This window comes from Oculina patagonica, chromosome 6, assembly GCF_052425735.1.
Source record: "Oculina patagonica isolate OP01 chromosome 6, crgOcupat, whole genome shotgun sequence".
Taxonomy (NCBI): domain Eukaryota; kingdom Metazoa; phylum Cnidaria; class Anthozoa; order Scleractinia; family Oculinidae; genus Oculina; species Oculina patagonica.
In genome coordinates this window covers 33,605,147-33,628,347 of record NC_135763.1, presented here as the reverse complement: position 1 = coordinate 33,628,347, position 23,201 = coordinate 33,605,147, and the positions used below count along the sequence as shown (strand labels likewise).

At 39.3% G+C, this 23,201-nt stretch overlaps 3 protein-coding genes across 4 annotated transcripts in view; 1 reads left to right on the top strand and 2 right to left on the bottom strand.

The window, feature by feature from the left end:
* The first annotated feature begins 928 nt into the window (after positions 1-928).
* LOC144656768 (uncharacterized) lies at positions 929-10,393 on the top strand. 2 transcript variants are annotated; one of them, XM_078517010.1, is made up of 7 exons: positions 929-1,070; positions 3,633-3,840; positions 4,881-5,004; positions 5,299-5,442; positions 6,897-7,078; positions 8,823-9,017; positions 9,792-10,393. In XM_078517010.1, exons 2-7 carry the CDS (start codon positions 3,660-3,662, stop codon positions 9,965-9,967), a joined length of 1,002 nt encoding a protein of 333 aa, XP_078373136.1. In that variant the 5' UTR covers positions 929-1,070; positions 3,633-3,659; the 3' UTR covers positions 9,968-10,393. The 2 variants fall into 2 exon arrangements, with proteins under 2 accessions (XP_078373136.1, XP_078373135.1); XM_078517009.1 differs by having other exon boundaries at positions 939-1,070; positions 3,610-3,840.
* Positions 10,394-10,466: 73 nt separating this feature from the next.
* The window catches only part of LOC144656767 (uncharacterized), a 77,896-nt gene continuing 65,161 nt past the window's right edge, over positions 10,467-23,201 (bottom strand). Inside the window, exon 6 of the mRNA XM_078517006.1 lies at positions 10,467-11,040. The gene's annotated coding sequence lies outside the window, so the exon portion shown is untranslated. The remainder of the gene's footprint in view (positions 11,041-23,201) is intronic.
* Positions 11,036-23,106, bottom strand: LOC144656772 (uncharacterized). The gene is made up of 5 exons (XM_078517014.1): positions 22,912-23,106; positions 21,694-21,737; positions 20,502-20,894; positions 17,495-17,716; positions 11,036-11,305 (listed from the first exon to the last, which is right to left on the bottom strand). Exons 1-5 carry the CDS (start codon positions 22,964-22,966, stop codon positions 11,042-11,044), a joined length of 978 nt encoding a protein of 325 aa, XP_078373140.1. The 5' UTR covers positions 22,967-23,106; the 3' UTR covers positions 11,036-11,041.

Below are 23,201 nucleotides of genomic sequence, written 5' to 3'. Positions count from 1 at the left end.
TGGCAGATCTAGGTGGAGGGTGCAGGGGGAGCGCACCCCCACCCCGCCCCCCTGAGATGATCTGCGGCTTTCTAATACAACTGGTATTCCGCAAAAAAATTCAGTCCTCCCCTTCGACTTAGTACCACTAAAATAACTAAAATTCTCCTCGTGACCACGGACGTAGTTGGTGACTGGTTTTATTGTAGTTTTGTTATTTATTTTTTTTTTTTGCTTTTAATTCAATATACTTGATAAAGTATTAATGAGCTTGAAAGTGAACCTAAAATTGTTATGGTAAATAAATGGGGCTGTCTTAAAATGATTGATGAAAAAATACCGATTGCTTTAATAACCCCCCCCCCCTCCCCTGACGTTTACGCTAGAAAACACTGCACGTATATAAGTAACGCGAAAACTGATGTTATCAGATTTAAAGGCCTTCAGTTACGTATCAGGGCAGAAACCCATTAGGGTTGCTGATCAGGGGCCGTAGCCAGAAAAAAAACTTCGCCTGTGGCAATGTACATGGCTTGATTCTCTTCCTAGGTATTTACTTTCCTCATTTCAAAAAACAACCAACACAAAAACGAAAAAAATGACTGAGGGAAGTGCCTCAGTTTGCCTCAAAGCGGCTTCGGCCCTGCGTATATTAATTGCCTCTTCAAGGCTCATTCCCTGAAGAAGTCAGGCCGTGCCTGACGGAATCTTTGGGTATGATTAAACTTTATCAGCCAAACGTACATCCGTTGCCTTTTCAAGGATCTTCAAGGCGTTTGGTTTGTTGGGAAACAGCCCAGAGAATGCTGTAGAATGAATGGGCAAGGGGCTTGGGAGAGATTTAATCTTTTTTCAGTCACCAACAGGGTAAAGAATCTCGGATAACTGGTATTGTTTTCTTCTTCTTTTTGATTTACTGTTATAACCCAAATTGAAAATATAAACGGAAAATATAAAGGCTAAAATAGGCGAGCCGTCGCGTCGCATCCATCTCTTTGATGACCGCTGAACATGGGTCAGGGAGTCTGGAAACGAGAAGGAACCATAACAAACAAAGATGGCCGCAAACAAGAGGGAAGGTTAGAAGGAAGGTTAGTTTCTTTCTTTATACTTCGATGTTTGGATTTTATTTAACATTTGGGACTTAGACTGATATTTTACAGTATGAAGATCCAGAAATCTTTTTAGACACTTGTAATCTACCTCTCATTTAAAACAATCATTCATTTATGTACTTGTGACGTATCGATATAAAGCTTTAATAATTTGAGAAATCTTGACGTAGGTTCGTTTTGTTCTATTTCTTTGATGTATCCAATATTTATTTAAGGTCTTGACTTATCGTTTATAGCACGGGGATCTAGAAAACAAACCATAAGCTTTATTCACTTCTCGTTTTCAAAATGACAATTGCTCAATTGCTCCCTTGGGACGTACATGTACCGATTATTAAGATTTTTTTTTCGAAATGTCACGGAAAATATTATATATCATTTAAACAGAGCCGCTTTAAACTCTCCTAATTGTCTAGGAAATATTAAATTGGCTGCACTAAAAGGGGAATATATGAAATGTACTTTCCAACTACTGAAAGCCAGATATTTTAGCTAGCTTTTTCAATAATCAAAGCGTAGCAGAACGAATCAATTCCCGGCGTATCTAATCGAACAAAATCGAACTAAAAATCAATAATTGGGTCTGGTAATCGAACAAAATCGAACATCTATTTTGCTGTGAGTTCGATTTTTGAACCAATCGAACTCAATCGAATTCAATCCGACTCAATTTTGTTCGGAATCCGTCTCTATTCTATTGTAATTTATTGATTTATTTATTTATTAATGTATGTAGTACGATTCTTCAGTTTTTCTTCTTCTTAGAATTTAAGTGTAAATATTTTAACTTTAAATAGCTTAGATATATAATAATGTAAATAGTGTCCACAATTAGTTTTTTTAAGCTAAATACTTCAGACACTTTAATAAAGTATTTCATTTCATTCTCTTGATAAGTTAATCACGCAGGACTAATCAGGGGGACAGTGCGCCGTCCAAATGTCCGCAATATAAACAAACAGGAGTTTGATTATCGACCGTTCAATTGAGTACGATTGTTGACTGTTCGCTAATCGAAGGTTCGATTTTGTTTGATGGTCAACTGTTCGGTAATCGAACATTGGATTTTGTTTGATTGACCAAATTTTATTGTGAGTTCGATTATGTTCGATTACTGAAGTCAGAACCCAATCGAACGATTGGTGTTTGATTGGGTTCGATTACCGAACGTTGGATTGAATACGCTGGGATCAACTGCATAATATCTTTTCACTTCGAAAAAAATCTAGCCCTTTATTTCTTACCTTGAATGAGAATAGTGACCATGTTTTGTTCTACCACATTTCTCTAGCCTTCAGCATGATTTTAGACATAAAAAGCCAGGCACTCTTTTTCGAGTGTGTACAATATGGGAGCCAGTGAGTAATGTGAGCCATGGGAGCCAGAAATCCCAAATCCCAATAAATGGCTAACCATAAGCTACCTAAACAAGCTATAGGCTAACCGGAGTGTTATTTTAGCTAACCAGAATGGCTGGAATGACTTGCATGATCCGTGAGCCATGAAAAATGTAACATGTCCATTGGTGTGGTGGATAAAATCGACTAGCCCGACAGGAAAATCCACTAGCCCTGGGCTCAGACAGGACTTACTTTGCATGCTGTTTAAAATAATATATAATAATAAACTTCGAGCGTCCGAGTAGTGTACAGAAGGTTGTGGGTTCAAATCCCATCTGTGAACTCAGAATTTTTTTCTGAGTTCATTCTCTCCACACATATTTATTATTTATTATTATTTAAATTATATTACATGTCATTATAATGAATCGTTTATTCATAATATTCACTTTTTTAAAGTTTTAACCACTTTCTAGCCTTGTTAATATTTAATTTAATTACATATTAAATTTTTGATTTCATATAATCAACGGATTACTGAAAAACTTCAGTAGAAATATTAAAACTAAAGACGTCCGACGTTTCGATGTAACTACCCTAACATCTGCATTATCAAGGCAAAGTGTTGTATCGTGGTGTGAAGATAAATTAGTTTGTGGAAAATGATGTGCGCCTACAACCAGTTTTTACAAGCCGGAAAATAGGAGACCTTTCTAAAACTCAGGGAAGAGAAACCTAAAATCATGAGCGAACAATGCGTGGTGTACTATTTCAAATGTGGTCTATGCGATATGGACTATGTCGGTTATACCAACCAACATGTGCACCAACGTGTTGCCGAGCACAGTTCTCAGAGTTCATCAGTTGGAAAGCACATGTTGAACACACACGGGATCTCAAAACCAGAGCTAATTAACAACTTCTCAGTATTAAAGAAATGCCGCAGCAAATTCGATTGTCTTATCAAGGAAATGCTAATTATTCAAGACCTAAAGCCGACTTTAAAGGTGCAAACTGACCCTATCCGCACGAAACTATTTAAATAACCATGCAGCAAATGTCTTTTATTTTCCACAAACTAATTTATATTCACACCACGATACAACATTTTACCTTGATAGTGATGTTAGTTACATCGAAACGTTGGACAACTTTAGTTTTAATATTTTATATAGTTTATTTCAGCATTGTTCTGTAGCAGGTGCACTGAGCACACTTGGAAGGCATGGGTCAGAGGTACACACTCTTCTTCACGGCACGTGAGGGGCGTGAAGATGACCTTCGGTGGGCCCTCCATGACAGGAAGATCTCCCCTGACCTGAGAGATCCAGACTCTAAACAGACAGCTTTGCACTTAGCTGCTGCAAAGGGTCGGGTGGGATGTGTACGGCTGCTGATTGATGCTGGTAAGTCAAGAATGGCGATTTAAGGAAAATCAAAACTCACTTAACACTCCTACAAACACCCAAGGTCTGGAATGTAAGGATCTAAATAATGCAGAGCGGTCCATACAGAAAAGTATGAGGGACAAAATGGTCCTGAGTAAGAGTTTTATTGCATAAGTTTATAGTTATTATAAAGTGGCTGTTGAAATGTTACCCGGTTCAAAATACTTGGACAATATTGGACTGGCAACAAAGAGTTAGGGTTAGGATTTGGGTCCTCTTTAATAAAATGGAAAAAATGAAATCAATAACAAACACTTTGTGGACTTTAAAATTATATCTGAGGGAAGCAGTTTACTGGCACAATAAGAAATGATGATGATAAAATTTTATATCAAAGGAAAGTTGAAATACTGTACATGTACCTTGTTGTAGAATACTTCAATAGTATTAGAAAACAAAAATGGCACTGGTGTTTACATGGCTCATTATAGAACATGACTGAGAGAAAGCTCAAACAAGAATTTGCATGTTTAAAAGTAAGCCTGCACTGCAGACAAAGGTAAATTACATATATGCTCTACCTTTTGAATTTTACCAAACATCTCAAATGCTTTCACCAGGCTTTAAATGAGGGTAGCAAAGGGGGTGTTGTGATCCCATTTCACGCACAAATTTTAACCAAATTCACGTTTCACGTATACTTGAAACAGCAGCATTCACGAATCACGTGTCTTTTCTAGCTATTTTCACGCGGCATGGTCTAATTTTTGCCCTGTTTTCACACGTCACGGACTATTTTTGCCCTTTTCACGTGTCACGCATAAACCCTTTGCTACCCTCTTAAATGTATGTAAACAAGAAGCTCCTGTTTTCTAGTTCTTTATTTAAAAGAAGGCCAACAAAATGCAGTGTCAGTGTACTTCATAGCATGTCTATAGCCTATTACAAAATGACCACACGACCAATCAGTATGAAGGTTCTATATTCAAAGTGTTATAAAATTTATTGTAGTAATGCTATTGTATCTCTATCCTTCCTTACTCTGCGACATGACACAGGAGCAAAACAGAATGTACAGGAGAAGGATGGTCTTACTCCACTACATCTTGCTGTTTACCATGGCCATGTTAAATGTGTGAAGCTGTTGATTGATCATGGTGCTGATGTCAACTGTACATCAAGGTAATTTGATTTGTTTGAAATTAGTGTGCAAGGAATACAATAGTGTATATGCCTCTCTATTTTTTATTAAATAATAGTGGTTTTCAGTCAGTCAGTCAGTCAGTCAGTCAGTCAGTCAGTCAGTCAGTCATTCAGTCAGTCAGTCAGAAATCAACTCAGCAAACAAACATGATTGATCAATCAACTGACAGAGTGACAGAGCAACCAAGTGACTGAGCGTCTGACCAATTCAACATAATACATTGGGTGGTGTCTTGTTGTTAAGTGGCTGACTTGTATTACATCTGTCGTCAGGTTTGGCAGCACGCCGTTGCATCAAGCAGCATTCTTTGGACACTGTGACTGTGCAGCTGTGTTACTAGCAGCTGGTGCTTTGGTTAATGTGGAAGAGGCCTGGGGCCAAACACCCTTATTTTTAGCAGCACAAAGAGCTCATAGGTTTGTTTTACGAGGGTCATTATTACAGGCAGACAAGTAAAGGTCAACAATTTGGTTGTATCAAAGGGTCATTAAGTAAGTACTCTTAAAGGGACCGTGTCACGGATTTTAGCCAAACTTAGGCATAGGAATTGACCACCAAATTTGTTTAAATATATAAAATAACATCTTAAAACAGTGAATGGATATTTAAATAACACACTAAATGCAAAAAAAGAAAGGTACGGATGGCCAAAAGCAACGAAGATTGAAACGGGTTGCGATATGGGTTTTTGAAAAGTGGTCCGGCGGAACAATTTTCAAAGTTAATCTTATTTGCTTGTAACTTAAAATTATACCGCCAGGAAACACATTTGGCTGCAGTGAAGCTATGGTTTAGTCATTTAGAATCATAGAATTAATTTCTTTGCAAACATTTAGTTTCATAGCGGGTGTTTGGCAAAATTTAATAACATAAAATTAACTTAGCCGTGACACAGTCCCTTTAAATCCTGTCTGCTTGGAATGAGTGGCTAAGATAAGTGGGAAGTGCCAAAAAAAGTAATTTGACAAAACTGCACCTGGACAAGCACTGTGCTCCAGTTAAATTTTAATTAATGATGGTTAAAATTGTGCTATTTGGAACTAAACAGACTTTGCACTGATTTTGTGTTAATTCCAAAACAAAGATGGAAGGCTGAAATTTATGGCCCAATGGTCAGGGTGCTGGACTCCAGTTCAAGCGGCCTGGGTTCAAGCCCTGGCTGGGGCACTGTGTTGTGTTCTTGGGCAAGACACTTAACTCTCACAGTGCCTCTCTCCTCTCCCATCCAGGGGCAAGTAGAAATACTCCTTATTACAGTACTTCATGCTTCAGAAACCAGGATAAGCTCTGGTGGGCCACTAGGCTTGGATGCAGACTTGTGCTTTTCATTCAATAATTTATTGGATTTTTCTTGAAGCATTTAATTTGATGAAAAAAAAAAAGCCAAGTATAGTAAGTGCATGACAAGCACATGCCCCACAAGAAAAGTGAGCACAAGTAGCCAGAGGATCCATTGCTTGTTAAAGCTGATTTCCAGTCCGTACTGCGCCGACTCTGTTTTTTTTTTTTGTCTTTTTGTCTTGAATTCGTTGAAACGTTACACTTTGATGACAGCATACATGAAGTTTTTTAGTCCACCATTACAGTTCGTTTCGTTCAAGAATTTCAGATGAGCTGAAACGTCAGTTTGAAATAGCGTCAAGGTTCTTCTACTCGTTATTATTTGTTCTGCAAGGATATCTGGCGTTAATAATGACGAAAAAGGTAAGTTTGTTGCGGAATTTTTAGCTTTGCTTGTAAACATTCCTTTCTGTGAGGCTCACATAAACATTGCAGCCGAGATTGCGCAGTACGGACTGGAATTCATCTTTAAACTGTTTTTTGTTCAGAACATAAACACTATAACATGATAAACACATTTGTTTTCTAGTGATGTAGTCAAGCTTCTATTGGAATATGGTGCATGTGTCAATCAAACAGATAAAGCTCATTACAAGACAGGCCTGCATGTGGCGTGCGAGGCACAGAGTGTGGCATGTGTACAGTATTTACTTGACGCTGGAGCAGACCCTAATGTGCAAGCAGAGGAGGGCCGAACACCACTTCATATAGGTACATGTCAATGTTCAGGTTACCTGGGAGGAGCCTGTCATGTGACAATGTCCTCCAAACAAGAGCAAATTTATATAATGTATTTACTTACAGTCATAATAATGATAACTAATAAATAATTAACAAAGCCCGGGGGGGGGGGGTACTCCCTATAATGGCCTATACGGGGAGGCTCCGCCCGAAAGGGGTACCTTTTTCAGGCTTCAGGTATATAAAAGGGTAGGGATTTTACGAGTTTAAGTATATGAAAGGGTATGGAAATCTGTCATATGGCTATTTAAAAGGGCCTTTAATTAAATTATTTCGAACAGACGCAATTTATGGCTGTATTATTTTAATTTATTAAGCGCTACATAAAAATGACAAGAAAACGTCCTATTTTAAGTCCAGCCATGTCTTTTAGGTATATGAAAGGGGTACCTTTTTCAGTTAAAGGTATACGAAAGGGGTGCAATTTCTGTCAAAAATGGTATATAAAAGGGTAAGGGGTTAGAACTTGGGGCGGAGCCTCCCCGTATAAAACCGGGTAACAAAGTTGGGATATATCTTGGTGTTGTGGAAACTACTGTTGCCATTGTGCTGCTGTCCAGGTTTTGTTTATTGTCATTTGAATTCACACTATCACACTATCAGCAACACCAAGAAACTAACCAAAGTTGTGATAAAAACTTTTTTATTCATTCCTGAAAAATTCATGAAAATTAAAATATTCAATATTCCTTGACGATTTTAAGTCAATATTCTCTCATCCTTGGCGACTTTCTAAGCCAGTATACATTTATTATTCCCTGACGATTTTGAGTCGACATTCTCTATTCCTTGACAATTTTGTTAATCATTCTTGGAATATTCCTTATTCAGCTGCAACTCCTGAAACTCTCAGGTCTTAAAACTTGAAAATCAGGGTTGACACGATTTTAATCAAAACTAACTGAAACGTTTCGGTCACTTCGGTGACCTTCGTCTGTTAAAAATACATTTTAAATCATGCCTGATTATGACCAAAGTATTTTTGATCTCTCAGCTCACAAAGAGATGATGTTTTTTTTTTTTTGGGGGGGGGGGGGGGGAAGAGGGGGCGATGTAAAAGCTTCAGGTTTGTTTGAACATTTTAATAACCGTATTAAGCAGAGTTGTAGCCTGCCCTAGACATTCGCACCACAGGAAACAGAGAAGAACCTTTTATTTTTTTTAGGCTTTAAATTATATCGTAACTTCTTAAAGGAACAAACCCCAGGTTTATGCTGTAAAATCCCGGCTTGTAGCCGATTGAGAAAGGCCCATCTGTCTGCAAATATTCTTGTTTTAAGTCCATTCCCCGGATATAAGCGCTCTCAGTTTGAACTTAACATCCTCACGGAACACTGTACGTCAAATGGAAAAGGCAGCAAGTTTCCAACTAGACTACCAATCTAATCGTTTGATCAGAGTGGCTTTCTTACAACCTGTCCCTCACTTAAAAGGGAAAGATTTCGTTGGGTTATAGCGAACGTTAGAGGCTGAAATTTTGGAGAATGACATATCTTTGTGTAAACCTTTTATTGGCGTAAAGAAAATAAATGGCCATTCTAGAGTGAACTTCTCCTTTAAGTCCTTGTTAGCTCATTTGCATACGGTTTTTTTTTATCCCGCCAATAATATGAATTCCCCCAGTTACTAGCCCACGCAAAACCCCTTATATAGTTGAAGAAACCCAGGGTTATGAAAGGTAATAATTTAGTATAATGTTTTTATTGCTTTGAAGTTTTGAGAGGGGAGGAGTCGGGTCCATTGACACAGCTTCTGATCGAGTATGGTGCGCGGTGTGATATTATGGATGACAGCGGTAATTCAGCAGAGACCATCCTTCAATCACTGGTGACTCGATATGGAAATGGACCAAATTTGGAGATGGTTGGATTTTATCAGCAGCTTTTACAATTATTTTGGGAAAGCCATGGTAAGCAGCATAAAGCCTATATCTGAGGCTTTCCTCAGTCGAAAGCAGATAACTTGTGGAGCTCAAATCTTCTTAAAATCGTCCCAAAACGTGCTAGGCAAATTCATTATGTTGGGGTTTGCTATATATGAAAAAGTTTCGTAACCGTGATTTGTGATTTTTTTACATGTAATTTGTGCGTTATATCAGAGGTCGTTATACTGCAGCTGTAATTTGCTGAGCAGTACTGAGCTCTCCACCCATTAGATTTTTGATGGAAATGGGGGGAGGGGGGAGGGGGTGCAATCCCCCCAAAAAATATCGAGCGAGGGCTCTTGAGTCAAAAATTCAAAGTTGAGCAAAGCTGTGACGAAGGAAAAAAAAATGCTGAGAGAATATAAAAAATAATCAAGAAGCTAAAATTCATGCACCTCCCCCCTTCAAAAATCTAATGGTCCATCCCTAATGGTGCTGCGTAAAATCTTGCAGCGGGCTTCAACCAGTGAAGTAGAAATCTTATCTGTTTTTTTTAGCCAATCAGTCGCTAGCCTGCGTAGCTGGCGGTATTGTTGGGTTTTTAAGTGCCCACTAGCAAGCGGCGAAGCCGCAACAACGAGCGGGCCAATCGTTTTCCTGCGCTTAGCGCCGGTTGCTTGGTTTTTCCCGCGCTTTCATAAGCCGCTGATTGGCTGATTCCTTTTTTTGCGGTAATGAGTGATGTTAAGTTCTTTTAGTTACGTAATAGCTAGCTTTATTTTGCCATCCTAAGTTACTTATTTCTGTTTTGTTTTCTAGGAAAACCCAAAAGTCTGAAACGACTATGTCGTCTGTCAATTCGCAAGTTGCTGTCGCCGTGTAGTCTGGATCTTGTCAATTCTCTTAGCATTCCCGCGTGCCTTAAAATGTACATTCTAAATGTGGTGGATAGCAGAAATATGGACATGGTGGTCTCAAATAAGTTTTCTGTATGAGCAACCGTTATTTATCAATTGGCCAGTTCTACGCTTCTAAAAAACTTTTTTTCTTCAACTTATTTTCCGTCATGTTTTCTGGGTCAGCGGAGGGTTTACGTTTTCGTCCAAAGTAAATTAAAAAAATCTCTATAGCGTCCCATTCTTTATATTTCTTTCCTTGGATTGTTTTCTATTTTAGAGCATCTGCGGTGAAGAATTTTATCGAAAACAGGTCTATGTTTGCACTCACTCGAGAAATTTAATATAAGAAATTATTTAATGAATTTTTGTTTTAAAAAAGAGAATTCATATGGGTCTTTCACGCGATTGACCGTGAATTTGTAGATATTAAATGTAAATACTATATGTTTCTGTTGGTTTTAATGTATGAAAGAGATAACTGGTTGTGGGATTCAAAGGAATAAAAACAAACATTTCATTACACAGTGTTGAACACTTTTACTGCTTTAAAAATTAATTGGAGACACTAGGAAATTTTTTTTTTCTCATTTTTATTTATTGGCAAGAATTATTTTTTAGGAAGGGAACCCCCTGAGCTGTTCATAAACAGTTATTTATTACATTTTACGAAATAAAACAGCTGTGGTTAACATGTAGCCTCCCACGCAGTGAAACACGATCGCCCCAAAGAACGACTGCGCCAGAGGCTAGTTAACATGTCTACGTTATTTGCTTGATAAACATCAAATTTCTCCCTACAATATCAATACATTGTCAAAAAGACGGTAATGAGAATAAACGAATTCATCAACTACGGAAAAATGGTACTTTGGAAAATCTTCTCAAATTCAGTATGACTAAAAGTATCTTGTTTCAACACGTCCGAAGAAAAAAAATCACGTTTGCTGTGACGGTCTTGTCGCCTACGTTAATTGAAATAGCTCTAAAAATTGAGCTTTCACAATACTAGAATCTCTTTATAAAAGACCATTAATGCAGAGATTGTAGGAAATATTATTACCTTGTAGCTAACTTAACTAATACAGAATGCGGTACAGTAAAAATCGTTCTTTGTATTGCAATATCTGTCGGATAGCTTACTGGCTTGATGCTACAAGTGTCTCAATAGAGTTACAAGAGCCACAGGCATTCCACACCGGCCATGAGACACAGGATCACCAATCCCATCCCCACAAATTTGCCAGCGGAGTTGGGCGCCGATTCTTCTTCAGTAGGGCTCGAAGTTGCTGTCGAAGATTCGTGGCTCGCACCTGACACAATCCTGAGGATCGTGGTTGAACCATCCAGTGGCTGGTACGAACTCACGTTTCCGAGTGGTATGGGTTGTCCAGTAACTTTGTCGTAAATCAACAAGTACCTGTTCGTCTGGGGATCCTGATTGGACAAGAGGAATGAAGAGAAATTTAAAACACTTAATAATCAAAGGCTCTTCGAGCAACCTCATGGTAATTCGATGAATGAAGTGCCGATCTCCGCATTTTTTTCTAAACAAGACGCTAGGACAGCGTTCACTCCGACCCTGGAAGTGCCATAGAGCGGTTTTCACTTGAGTGTCGAAAGTAAATTGCGTTTGCTTTGGTTTTGCATTACTACGCTTAGTGATTGGCTTAAAAATCTCGCGCCACTTTCTCAGCCAATCAGAACTAAAACCAAAACCAATCGTGACTCGCTCGCGCACGTTTTCCCGCGCTTTGTGCCAGCTACATGTATTTGCTTCGAGTTTTGATTGGCTCACTGGATTGTCTGTGTCCTTTGTGATTGGCCAGAGTGATTACTTTGGTTTTGGTTTTACGACACTGAGTTGAAAACTGCTCTAAGGGTGGAGGATTAGGGAAGGATTTGGGTACGTATCGGAACTCACGGTTCCTGTACCTTTTACTGCCGGGTATGAGAGGCTATAAAAATAAAACATTAAATACTGTCGATTGCATCTACCTGTGAACGCACGCGCCAAAAACATGTTTTCAAATGATGTCAAACGTCAGCGTTTCAGGTGTCAAACTTTGAAGTTTAGCAGATCGTAACGGCAACTTTCGCGCCGAAAGTTCAACACATTCCTGTTTCGAAATGGCGGAAAGATTAGATATAGAAACTTCTTCTGAGAAACTGATGCTGATCTGTGTCGATATGCATACACAGGTTCTCTTGAATCATTTCTAGTGTAAAGTTTCGCCCGTACTCAGTGTTTATGGTGAGTATTTTGAGTGCAAAAGTTCGCGTTTCGGTCTGCTAAACGCTGACGTTTGACGTCATTTGAAAACATGTTTTTAGCGCGTGCGTTCACAGGTAGATGCAATCGACAGTACAATAAAGAATAAAGAAAAGCTGCCTAGATAAAACTAGGAATATAGACGTGGTTTTACAATGTCAAGACTTTATTGCAAACAAATAAACAAAAAATGCCCAGGAAACCTAGACAAATAGTAGGAACTCCCTAATGAAGACCTTGACAAAATACGAAACTATCTCAATGTGGTGTTTCTTGGTGCAGAAAAGCTGTTTTTCGGAGGGAAAAGTTATTTTCGAATCACGAAAGCGTTGCGTGACAACCAAATAGCGCGGCTGCGAAGGAGACTACGAATATTGTTAACAAAACTCTGAAAACCACATGGTTCGTTCCAAAAACTGAATTCGTAATGCTTTCTAAGTTCTTCATTTATTTAACTATTTATGAAACTATTCGTTTGCATTTTTCTGGAATACTGAAGTAATTTTCTAAATCTTTTATAAATTAAAACACAAAACTAAAGTCTGGTCGGGTTGAAAGGTATGATCAGAAAACACCGCGTCTGTCTCGAAACAAAGATCAATGTCCCTACAAAACCTAAAATACCGAACTAAAGATGGACATATGAAAGAAACTTGAAAGATGCGTTATTTCAGATTAATTTTCGAAGAAGATGAAGCACAGAAATGTATTCAAAAGCGTCAATTTCAAAACGCGTGAAGCAACCCTTGCACGCTAATTAAATTTATTGACGCAAAAGCAAAAATTGTGATTTCTTATAATTATAGCGGACGGCTTTTGCATTCAATTCTTTACTTGACTTACTTTTACTGATCCTTCTATAAATTCCATTCAAAGTAACACTAGTACTTTGCATAACAAGTTTGCTTTCTGAAGTCTCGAGAAGCCGCAGAAAGTCCTTGATCAAGTCCAGATCAAGTCCATGATTTGTATTCAAAACACACTGAAAATTGCGTCGCGACACAGTATTCGCGGCCCGGAAAGAAAGATGAATTTCTTCACACCAGCAAGGTTTTAGCGATCTGTACTTGCCCCAGAGAAGGAATTTTATATTAAAGAACCTTTCTGTCAGCACGTTCACCGTTAACTGCATGAATTAATTGCGGTTTAATATCAGAATCGCGTGATCGGGTGAGTGAGGGAAACACGCGTACGTGACTTCGTGAATGATGCCTTCAACCTCATTACCATGCGGTAAAAACGATTAAGGTGACGTTCGAATGATTGGTTAAATGGCCCGCATGCTTTATTTTCCATCAATTGTCGCCTGGCAGTCAACCACTTTCCAGTTTACTATAATCACTTAAGAGATTGAGATGAAAACATCGACAAAATGGCGCTTCGTTGCACAATCCACTACAGTCTGTATTGCTTCTTTAATTTCTTCCTTTCTTGACCTTTATTACAAGAACATATAATCACTCTGGGAACGGCCACGCTAACACCCCTCTGTAACAGACCTGGTGACACCTGATTTTCCACCAGGTTTTCAACCAAAATCGACCAGGGAAGTAAAAAATCCACCAGGTTGATTACTTACTTTTTGTATGCAATAAACTTAGCGGGGTAATCGTGCAAAATTTTCCGCATCGACGTCGCCTAACGGCTGTAGATCACACTGTCGTTTTTTCACATTGCATTGTACGTAAACAACTGAAGTAATGTACTGTTTGTATCCTGCTCTTACACGGAGAAAAGTGGCAAAGGAAAAACAGAATCGAATAAAGGCATCGGACTTAATTTCTCTTATAACAAGTCATTTTAGGCCTTCGCGTTATACGGCAAACGGGCCGTTTTGCGATCCCCAAACGTTCTTTGTATCGAACAGTGCATTACCGCCACTAGATCCGCAATGGGTCAAATTTAGCAAATCATTATCACAATGAGCCAATGAGTAATCATACTATTGACACTGTCAGTTTGCACTTGGAGTTGAAGCAGTCGTGTTATATTCCTGAAATCCTCTGAAATCCTCGCACGTTTTTGTCCATCAGAGATCATACACGGCACGCAATGCATGCAGAAGCGATGACGAACAGAAGAACAAATTCCGCCGACCGCCTTATGATATAAGGCGATGGACTGACGTTGTCGCCCTAAAACGATTCCTTTAGATGCATGTTACTTTTACAGTTCTTAGCAGGCCGGTAGGCAGGATTTAAAACGACGGTTCTTCAGAGCGCCAAAGATCTGAAAGATGCAATCGTGTGAACGCCGAAGATGTAAGCTACTGGGGGTCCAGGGGGCATGCCGGGAAATTTTGAAAATTAGACTGACACATTTCGTGAGTTTTGAAGGGAGTTTCATAGGCAACTAGGCAGCTTAAAGTAAACTTAAAAAAACACGATTATTTCTAGACCTTTTCAGTTAAAATCAAAGCTCCTTATTTTTGGAAGGGGAACGCGCTTCACCAGGCAACCAACCTTGCGCTTGGCGGATTACACCACCAAAACATACATTTACGCCTTAAATTCCTAAACCGCGTGTTGAAGGACTTTTAGAAAGTCTAGGTTAACGTGAATTCAGCCAGATATTCGATATGTTTCAAAAAAAAATTGGGAGAACGTTTCGTGGGATCATTTTCTCGACTCCCTAGTTTGAACGTCTCTCAAGCCCTGCTAATCTGACTACAAGTTTAATTACTTTTCCAGAAGGTAAATGGCATAAATATTTATTATCAAAAGCAAGAGCCTAGCACCAAGAGACAGATCCAGAGGTTGTCTCGCACGGACGCGCCTAAATTTAAACGGTCCGTTTACCATTAAAGTTGCAAAATGTTAAAAATGCCGGCCCTTATTCGTTGATCCATTTTCAGTAGTTCATAGCATAAAGACGTCAAAATAGGAAAACCGTTTGCTTATATCTTTTACAGGTCGAATAAATTGTCTCTTTTTTCGGATTAAGCGAGCAATGAAAAATACGTTTTAATTACTGCAGTCCTCGGCATCAATAGTTTCATGCAGGCGAAAGCTTCACAAAGTAATATTTAGACAGTACTTACAATTTGAGGCAGCTTAATTAAAATTTACCGTCATACGCCACTTTGAATGATCTTAAATGTACTTGAATAACTTGCGTATTTTTTACATCACATTGTGCCGGCGGGCTGCAAAGTTTAACACGATATTTTATACATCAAACGCCTCTCAAACTGCTCAAGGCTACTTAATCGACGAAAAAAGGCCGTTTAATACTCACCAAGAATTATGTCGGTCAAGCTGATTATCTTCTGCGTAGTTATTCGATAAAACGCTATAGAAAGCCGGGTCAAAAATACTTCCACATATTTGTTTTGGGCCGCGCGCGCTGTTCAAATCGCTCTGAAGCTGCCTCGTACCCAGACGCCTCTCTCTAGTTTGGGGACATGGGCGCGCAAGGGAGGAAGGGAAGGCGAAAGGAAGAGAAACGTCTGGCAGATTATGTTTTCAAGATGGCGGAGAGTTTAATGGCGGACGATTACGCAATTTTTAAAAATGAGTTTAGACCAGTTAATTTTGCGTTTTTAGAAGAAAAAATCGTTTGTCGTCATCCATCTTGTGAAGTGGAAGCTGTATATTTTTAAGAAAAACGGACTCCAACATCATTACAGGATTCGTCATCCTGAAACACGTTTCCAGCCTAAAATCGAACAAGCCGCTTTGGTTAAAATAAAAAAGTTGCATGCCAAGGAAACAAGGAACGCTTCGCGCTCGGCACCAGTCAATCGCGCTTCGCGCGAACTTTGTTCTTTGTCGGAGAAAGAAAATCGAGGCGCCTGAGGAGGAGGCAGGCTCTGAAGCATTCACAAGCTTGTATTACATACAGAAAAGGAAACAGATCTGTTTTGTCTCTTCAGTGACGTGCTTGACAACGGAACAAGCGACAAAAACAATAGAAAAAAGTTAACAATTACTTTTTGCTATATTTACATCAAGTTATAGTCAATTATTAAATTATCTTTTTGCCGGGTTCGTTTTCTTCTGTTTATTAAAGCCAGCAGAAAGAATTTGGTTGATTTTTCCTGACCAGGTAAACAAAATTCTTCACCGGGGAGAAATAAAATTGACCAGGGATTTTTCAGATATTCACCAGGGACCAGGGAGGTCAAATTGCCACCAGGGAGGGCAAAATAACCCACCAGGTCGGGTTTCACCAGGTCTGTTACAGAGGGGTGTACGCTATTATAATCATTTCATCGGGCATTGTGGCGTATTTTGCGGGCTAAAATGGAGAATTCAGCGGGCTAAAATATATTTTAGCCCGCTGCGGTGGACCAATCAGAAACAAGAAAAAACGAAGCCAGCCAATCAGAACTGAAAACCATTCAACTGTTCCCGCCGTTTTCTTGCTGTCTGGCACAAGCTGGCATAATTTTGAAGCGTCGTTTAATTTGAGACGAGACGCTTCAAAACTGTTTTTGAGCTTTATATTATAACGACAAAATGTTTGAAGGACTGAACGGGAAAGCAAATTTTCAGTCTTCTCAGCTAGATGAAGAGGAATTACAGAAACTCAAAGAAGAATCCAGGCGGCGAAGTGAATGTAAGTTTGTCTTCGTCGAGCGAAACTCGCTCAGTTGAATTTCAGGCATATTCCAAACTGCCAGTTCAGTTAACAGCACAATTAATTTTAACACTTCTAAATGACGACTATTTCTTTGCTGCCGAAAGAATTTTGTAATTTCCTTTTAAAGCAAAGATTGTTTTAAGTAATTTTGCGGTTTTCTGCCGAGTTTTGTAAACTTTTAAACCTAGTTTTCAATCAGAAATAAAACGGCGACTCGCAAGCCGGCAGTTTTCAAGATATCGCTTACTGTTTTTTTGATTCCTTAACTTAATGCCCTCTGAAATGATTATAATAGTAATAGAGTTGATGTTCTTGGGCGTAAATATGTTTTTGGCCCTTCTCAGAGCTCATTTTAGCCCTCGCCTGCGGCTCGGGCTAAAATGAGCCTGAGTCGGGCCAAAAACATATTTACGCCCGCGAACATCAACTCTATTGTTATATTATCCCAGAGGTTAACAAGTCCTTGTCACGCGCGCGAGTCTCGCGCCACGTTCCTTTCTTTCAATCTTTACACGTTATTTTTACAGCGCGCGCTAACGTGTTGCCTTTTTAAATCGCGTGTAACAGCTTTGATCATTCAACTGATGAAGGCTTAGCAATAGCCGAAACGTATTGACAAATAACATAAAAAAACAATCAGTGTCAAACCACTAACGAACTAAGTCATCCCCTGACTACATTTACACTATTTTTAAACATATTATCCTACGGAGAATTCTAGAAAATTTATGAATAACACTCAAAGATAAATTCATTTGTTTAACACGTACCTGTTTGGTACCGTTCATAGAAGTGATGAAATATCCGAGCCCACCGAAGTAGGTGGAAGTGTATTTATTGAAAGGACCTTTAGTGTTTTCATTGGCGGCTTTGTTCATAATGTCCACAAGAACTGTGCCATTAGAAACCTTGGTAGTGTATGGAGCAGGAATTGGTTTTCCAACACTGGTGACATTCCAGTCCAGGGTAACTGTGATTGCAGAGGGCGGAACCTGTATGCAGATGCGAAATATCATGTTTCTGTTAATGCAAACATTTTTGTGTAACTCAGATAATGATTAGTCGATGATACAGTAAACACCCGCGTATAAGAACCTATTGATTTAAGAACCTACAGGCTGAAATTGAGCATTTTAATACCCAAATATATAAGAACCTATTTAGGCTGGCAAAGAACAATAGGTTCTTATACAAAAAAACACCCTTATTTTGTAGCCAAAATACTGGATTTTAATTGATAGAAATTGTGAAATTTCTGAGAAACACCATGAAAATTATTTGTTTAATTGAAAATCTTTTAAATACAGAGTATAGAATACTGTATGCGGTTTAAAATACAAATGTTCAACCATTATGACATACTAGTACTACAGTAGCTCTCTGAATGGTATCACTATGACAACTCCTACAAATAAGAACCTACTAAGAACCTAATCAGCCTGAGTTCGGAAAAAACTACCCCAAAATATAAGAACCCATTCAGCCTGAACCCAAAAATTCTAGGTTCTTATACCCGGGTGTTTGTGGGGGTAGTATAGTACTGGTGGTAGTGTTGGTAGTGAGGGAAGTAGTACTTCCATTACCACCATCACCATTATCTGTCACCACACCTACCTTCATTATTACAAGGCTACGGCACCATTAACACCAATAATACTACCTCTACCAACACCACCATCACCCCCACATCCACTACAACTACCACCACCCAATCTTCGCTACAGTGGAACCTTGATATAACGATATGCCAAGAGAGCAGTAAAATATATCGTTATATCGAAACTCCCGATATAACGATATGGTCGTAAAATAACCGAAAATATCGTTATATCGGGTAAAGCTAACATATTTCTTTTTTGCTGGATAAACAGGCTTTTAACACAGTATCATTTTCGTTATCATCGTGCAAAGCTGAAGTTAGAAACGTTAGAGATAACTCGATTACTGTTATGTTATTGGATTAAATTCAGTGTTTTGCTCAAATTGTGACTGCGAACTGATATGAATATTTCTCCGTTTCTGATTGGCTTTCAATCCTCGGTTAATTCCAGCTAACCGGCTAGCGCGGACCAAATTTGGAAGAAGATCTAATTATACGACGATTGACGTCATTTAAATGACGTAAATTGTCCAATATAAAAAATTAGCCGATCGCAACCTCGTTCCCACCGCATTAACCGATCTCAACCTCGTTCCCACGTCACACGGCAACTGCTCTGATGCAGAACGACTGGGAAAATGGCGAGATTTGTGCAGTTCGACGCGCAGAAAATCACCAAATTATTAGAAGACAAGGGGCAAAAAGCAACGAAGGCGAGTCAAACAATTTTTACAGCGTATTTTCAAGAAAAACAATTTCTGAACTAGCCACAGTGGTGGACTTAACGCAATTTTACGAAAATTCTACGTCGAAGGAAGCAAGAACGATGGAAACATGTACTCAAAAAAGTCGCTTTGTGTAATCAGAATTGGCTTTAAAGCAACTGCTAAATATCGTCATTATAAATGACAGGGAATTTTAATCTAGGTAACCGAGTTGTGAAGTTTAAATCAAATTTTAAAGCGAACGTTGTTGTGTATTTGTGTACTTTGCGTACTGTAAAAACCATATTAAATTTATTTTCTGCATTTGGAGTCTGGAAAAATTTTAAATGAATAATAAAACAATTATTGAATTCGGCTTTCGTATGATAAAAAGAATTATGCAGATCGAGGAGGGTGTTAATATCATACTCAGTCTCATCCAATAATTGCTAAATATCGTTATATCGAGGAAGATTTTACGTTCGGTCCGCTAAACTCTCATCGTTATATCGGGAATATTGTTGTATCGAAGATCATTATATCGGGGTTCTGTCTTATACATTTTACTGTAACTTTTGCCAGGACATTGAATATTTATCGTTTTACCGGGAATATCGTTATATCGAGGATCGTTATATCGGGGTTTCACTGTACTACCTTCATTATTACATTGCTACCATCATCAAAACCAACAATCCTACCTCTACCAAAACCACCATCACCACAACACCTTCACGACAATAATGATAATGTATTTATATAGCGCATTTTTCATATGTATATGTTCAAATTCGCTTTACACGTACTGTAATTTACTACACAATTGCAAAGGCCAGACCACAACACCGGGAGCTTTGTGCCCTACTCTTTGCGAATAGTGTGTGGGTTCTTTAACGTCCCCTGTTATAACACTGAAGATACAGGAGACGGGACTTACGGTTTATCGTCCTTTTCCGAGAAGACTAGAATGTCTAACCATTTGCAGATGAAATTACAAAGGCAGCACATTCTCCTCAGTTATTTTAAGACCCCGAGTGTTGGTCCGGTCTGGGGTTCGAACCCACGACCTCCCGCACAGCAGTCCGGCGCTCTACCAACTGAGCTACCAACTACCAGTATCACTATCGGAACTACAAGATTCACCACACCAACAATAATAATTTTACCAGTACTTCCAGCACATCACCTCTGCCACTAGCACTAGCACTACCGTCAATATAAACATTACTACCTCCACTATTGCAAGTCTAACACCAAAACCACTACTCTAACAAACACCACCATCACCACATCGGCAATGGTTGAGATAGAAATGGTGACAGTGATAGTGGTGGTTGAAGTGCTGTTTCTGGTGGCTATGAAGGTACTGGTTGAGATGGTAATTGTTTTTGTGCTGGTGGAGAATTTAACTTTGATCAATGTTCTCATTGGTAATATCATAAATGAAGTATGGGAGAGAGACTGGTTACCAACCTGACCAGAGGAAGGGAATTGCTTGCAATATCCGGTCGCATTATAGTCATGACTTGAGGAAGCAGTATACCGGAAAATGGTGGTAGACTGGTTCCGAGGCACGTACGAACTCATTCCGCATGGAAGAGCTTCACCAGTTTCCTCGTCAAAAAGCCACCAGGAGGTATTCTTAGCAGGATTCTGTTCGGTGCCATTCATGGCGGTGATCAGGTACCCCAGGCCGCCATAGTAAGTGCTGTCGTACTTGTTGAAAGGGCTTTTTTTGTGTTCCCCTGCAGCTTTGTTCAGGATGTCGACCAGCAGTGTTCCGTTCTGCACATTTGTGATGTAACTGGCTGGAACTGGTTTATTAAGCACGCTGGGGTCCCATTCAATCTTCAGGGTGACTGTGATCTACATCAACAGAAAATGGTAGGAAGCCATTCGTGTTCACACTTCACGCTTCACGCTTCACACTTCACACTTCACGCTTCACGCTTCACGCTTCATCCTTCACGCTCCACGCAAGCACCGTATGCTACCACTTACCGTTATCAGGTTATGCTCACGCCTGAAATGACCTATAATAAATTTGGTAACAAGTACATTTTCGCTTGTAGTGGGGAGATTATAAAAGAAGCACTTTTCTTTGAAGACATAGCGATGCTAGGTATAATAACGGTGACGTTTGTCCAGTGCCAGTGAGTCTTTTGCTGAGAGGACGTCAACTAAAGTTTGCCTTTACCTCGGTGAATATTTTACGCTCGCAGAGCCACACGCGAAATTTTGTTTTTAAAGAATGTGGCAGAGCGAACACAAAAGGCCACACTACAATGAATAGTTATTATTTTTTCCATAAAGCAATAGCTGGCCAGTATTCCTTTATGAGGGTAATTTGTATAATTTGCATAAAATTCAATAGCCGTTGTTTTCACTTCTCCTTAAGAACCATAGAGTGTTGTTGCGCAAACTCGCTTGCCCACGGGCACCGCTTTGTCATTCGACACAACCCTCTTGTAACTTCTTTCCGTCCCTGGCCACTGAGAAATGAGCCGTGGATTTGTTGCTAGCAACTCGGTATGACGGCAACAACACCCATGAGGCAATGTTTTACGATAGAACTCTTAATAGTCAGTCTGAATGGTAAAAAAAATAAACTCGTCAGTTAGGATTCTCTGAAAAAAAACACAACGACATCAGGTGCACAGCTTACCTTAGATGCGGGTTCTGGAGAGTTTCTTTTTTCACGCAAATGGGCTGCAAGAAAGAGCAAATTTCGATTTTTATATTTTAAATATTATTGTTAATTTAGTGTTTCTAAAAATTGTGTGCTGCTGATGGCCGGAAATAGTTTGAGGTTAATGAGCCGTAAACCAACCACGTCGTCTACCTTCCCACGTTGTCTGAAGCGTCCTTTCACTACTTCAAGACTTCGACAATTACAATCATTCAGCACTGTAAGGGGTCATGAATGGTCCCTCAAAATCTTGCAGTGCTCGCAAAATGACGCTTCTGCTCGGAATGCTCGCAAAATTTTGGTGGTTGCTCGTTTGCTCGTTCTCGCATAATTTTACAAGTGCTCGCATGCTCGGTTTTTTAGTGGAGGTAGCTTTTTGAAAAGTGCTCGTTGCTCGCAAGACTAACTTTTGTCAATGCTCGTGCTCGCAAAGAAAAACGCTCTGCTCACATGTTCGCAAATGCTCGCAAAGACCATTCGATACCCCTACTGTGTATACAAATTATGGAGTACTCCCACCCCGGGGGGGGGGGGTACTCAAAAAAAGTTTTGTACGGGGAGGCTCCGCCCGGAGATCCTATCCCTTACCCTTTTATATACCATTTTGATAGAACATGTGCCCCTTTTGTATACCTTTTATTGCAAAAAGGCACCCCTTTCATATACTTACACGACATCACATTTACCAAAAAAGGGAAGTTTTCTTGTCATTTTTATGTAGCGCTAAATAAATTAAGACGATACAGCCAAAAGTTTCGTCTGCTCGAAATATTTAATGTAAAGGTATTTTAAAATATCATTATGGCAGATTTCCCTACCCTTTCATATACCTAAATTTGTGAAATCCTTACCCTTTTATATACCTGGAGCCTGAAAAAGGTACCCCTTTCGGGCGGAGCCTCCCCGTATAGGCCATTATAGGGAGTACCCCCCCCCCCCGAGACTCCCACCCAAATCTGAATACAAAGGTATGTCGGTCAATGGCACTAGAACTGTATAAACTGTTGTATTAGAACTCTGTATTCGTTACCTCTTCGAAGATCGTGTTAGGCGATTAATTAACTTCTACCTTTTCAGTGGGTGACGCCACTAACGAAATTTTATTCTCGTAAGCGCTCATCTCCAGTGATAACGACCACTTTTATGAAGTATAGCTACAGTTAAAACTCATAAATAGACAGTTCATAACTCTACCTTCTATGCTGCAGAGGGAAAAGCCGATCAACAAAATAGCGGATGATACTTTCATCTCCGTTCCGGTTTGGTTATTCTTCTCCAAAAGATCACTGTTCTCAGTGGGTTCTTTAATAGGCAAGGGTAAGATGTCGCTGTTGTTTGCGCTTTTCAAGTGTTACTTTACTGGAGCTGCCAATGAATATTTGATTGGCAGCCCCAGACCATATATATAATGGAACATGTCGAAACATGGAAGCTAATTTCCACACCCAAGTCTGGTTAAATGGGTCGTGCGAACAAAGTTCTTG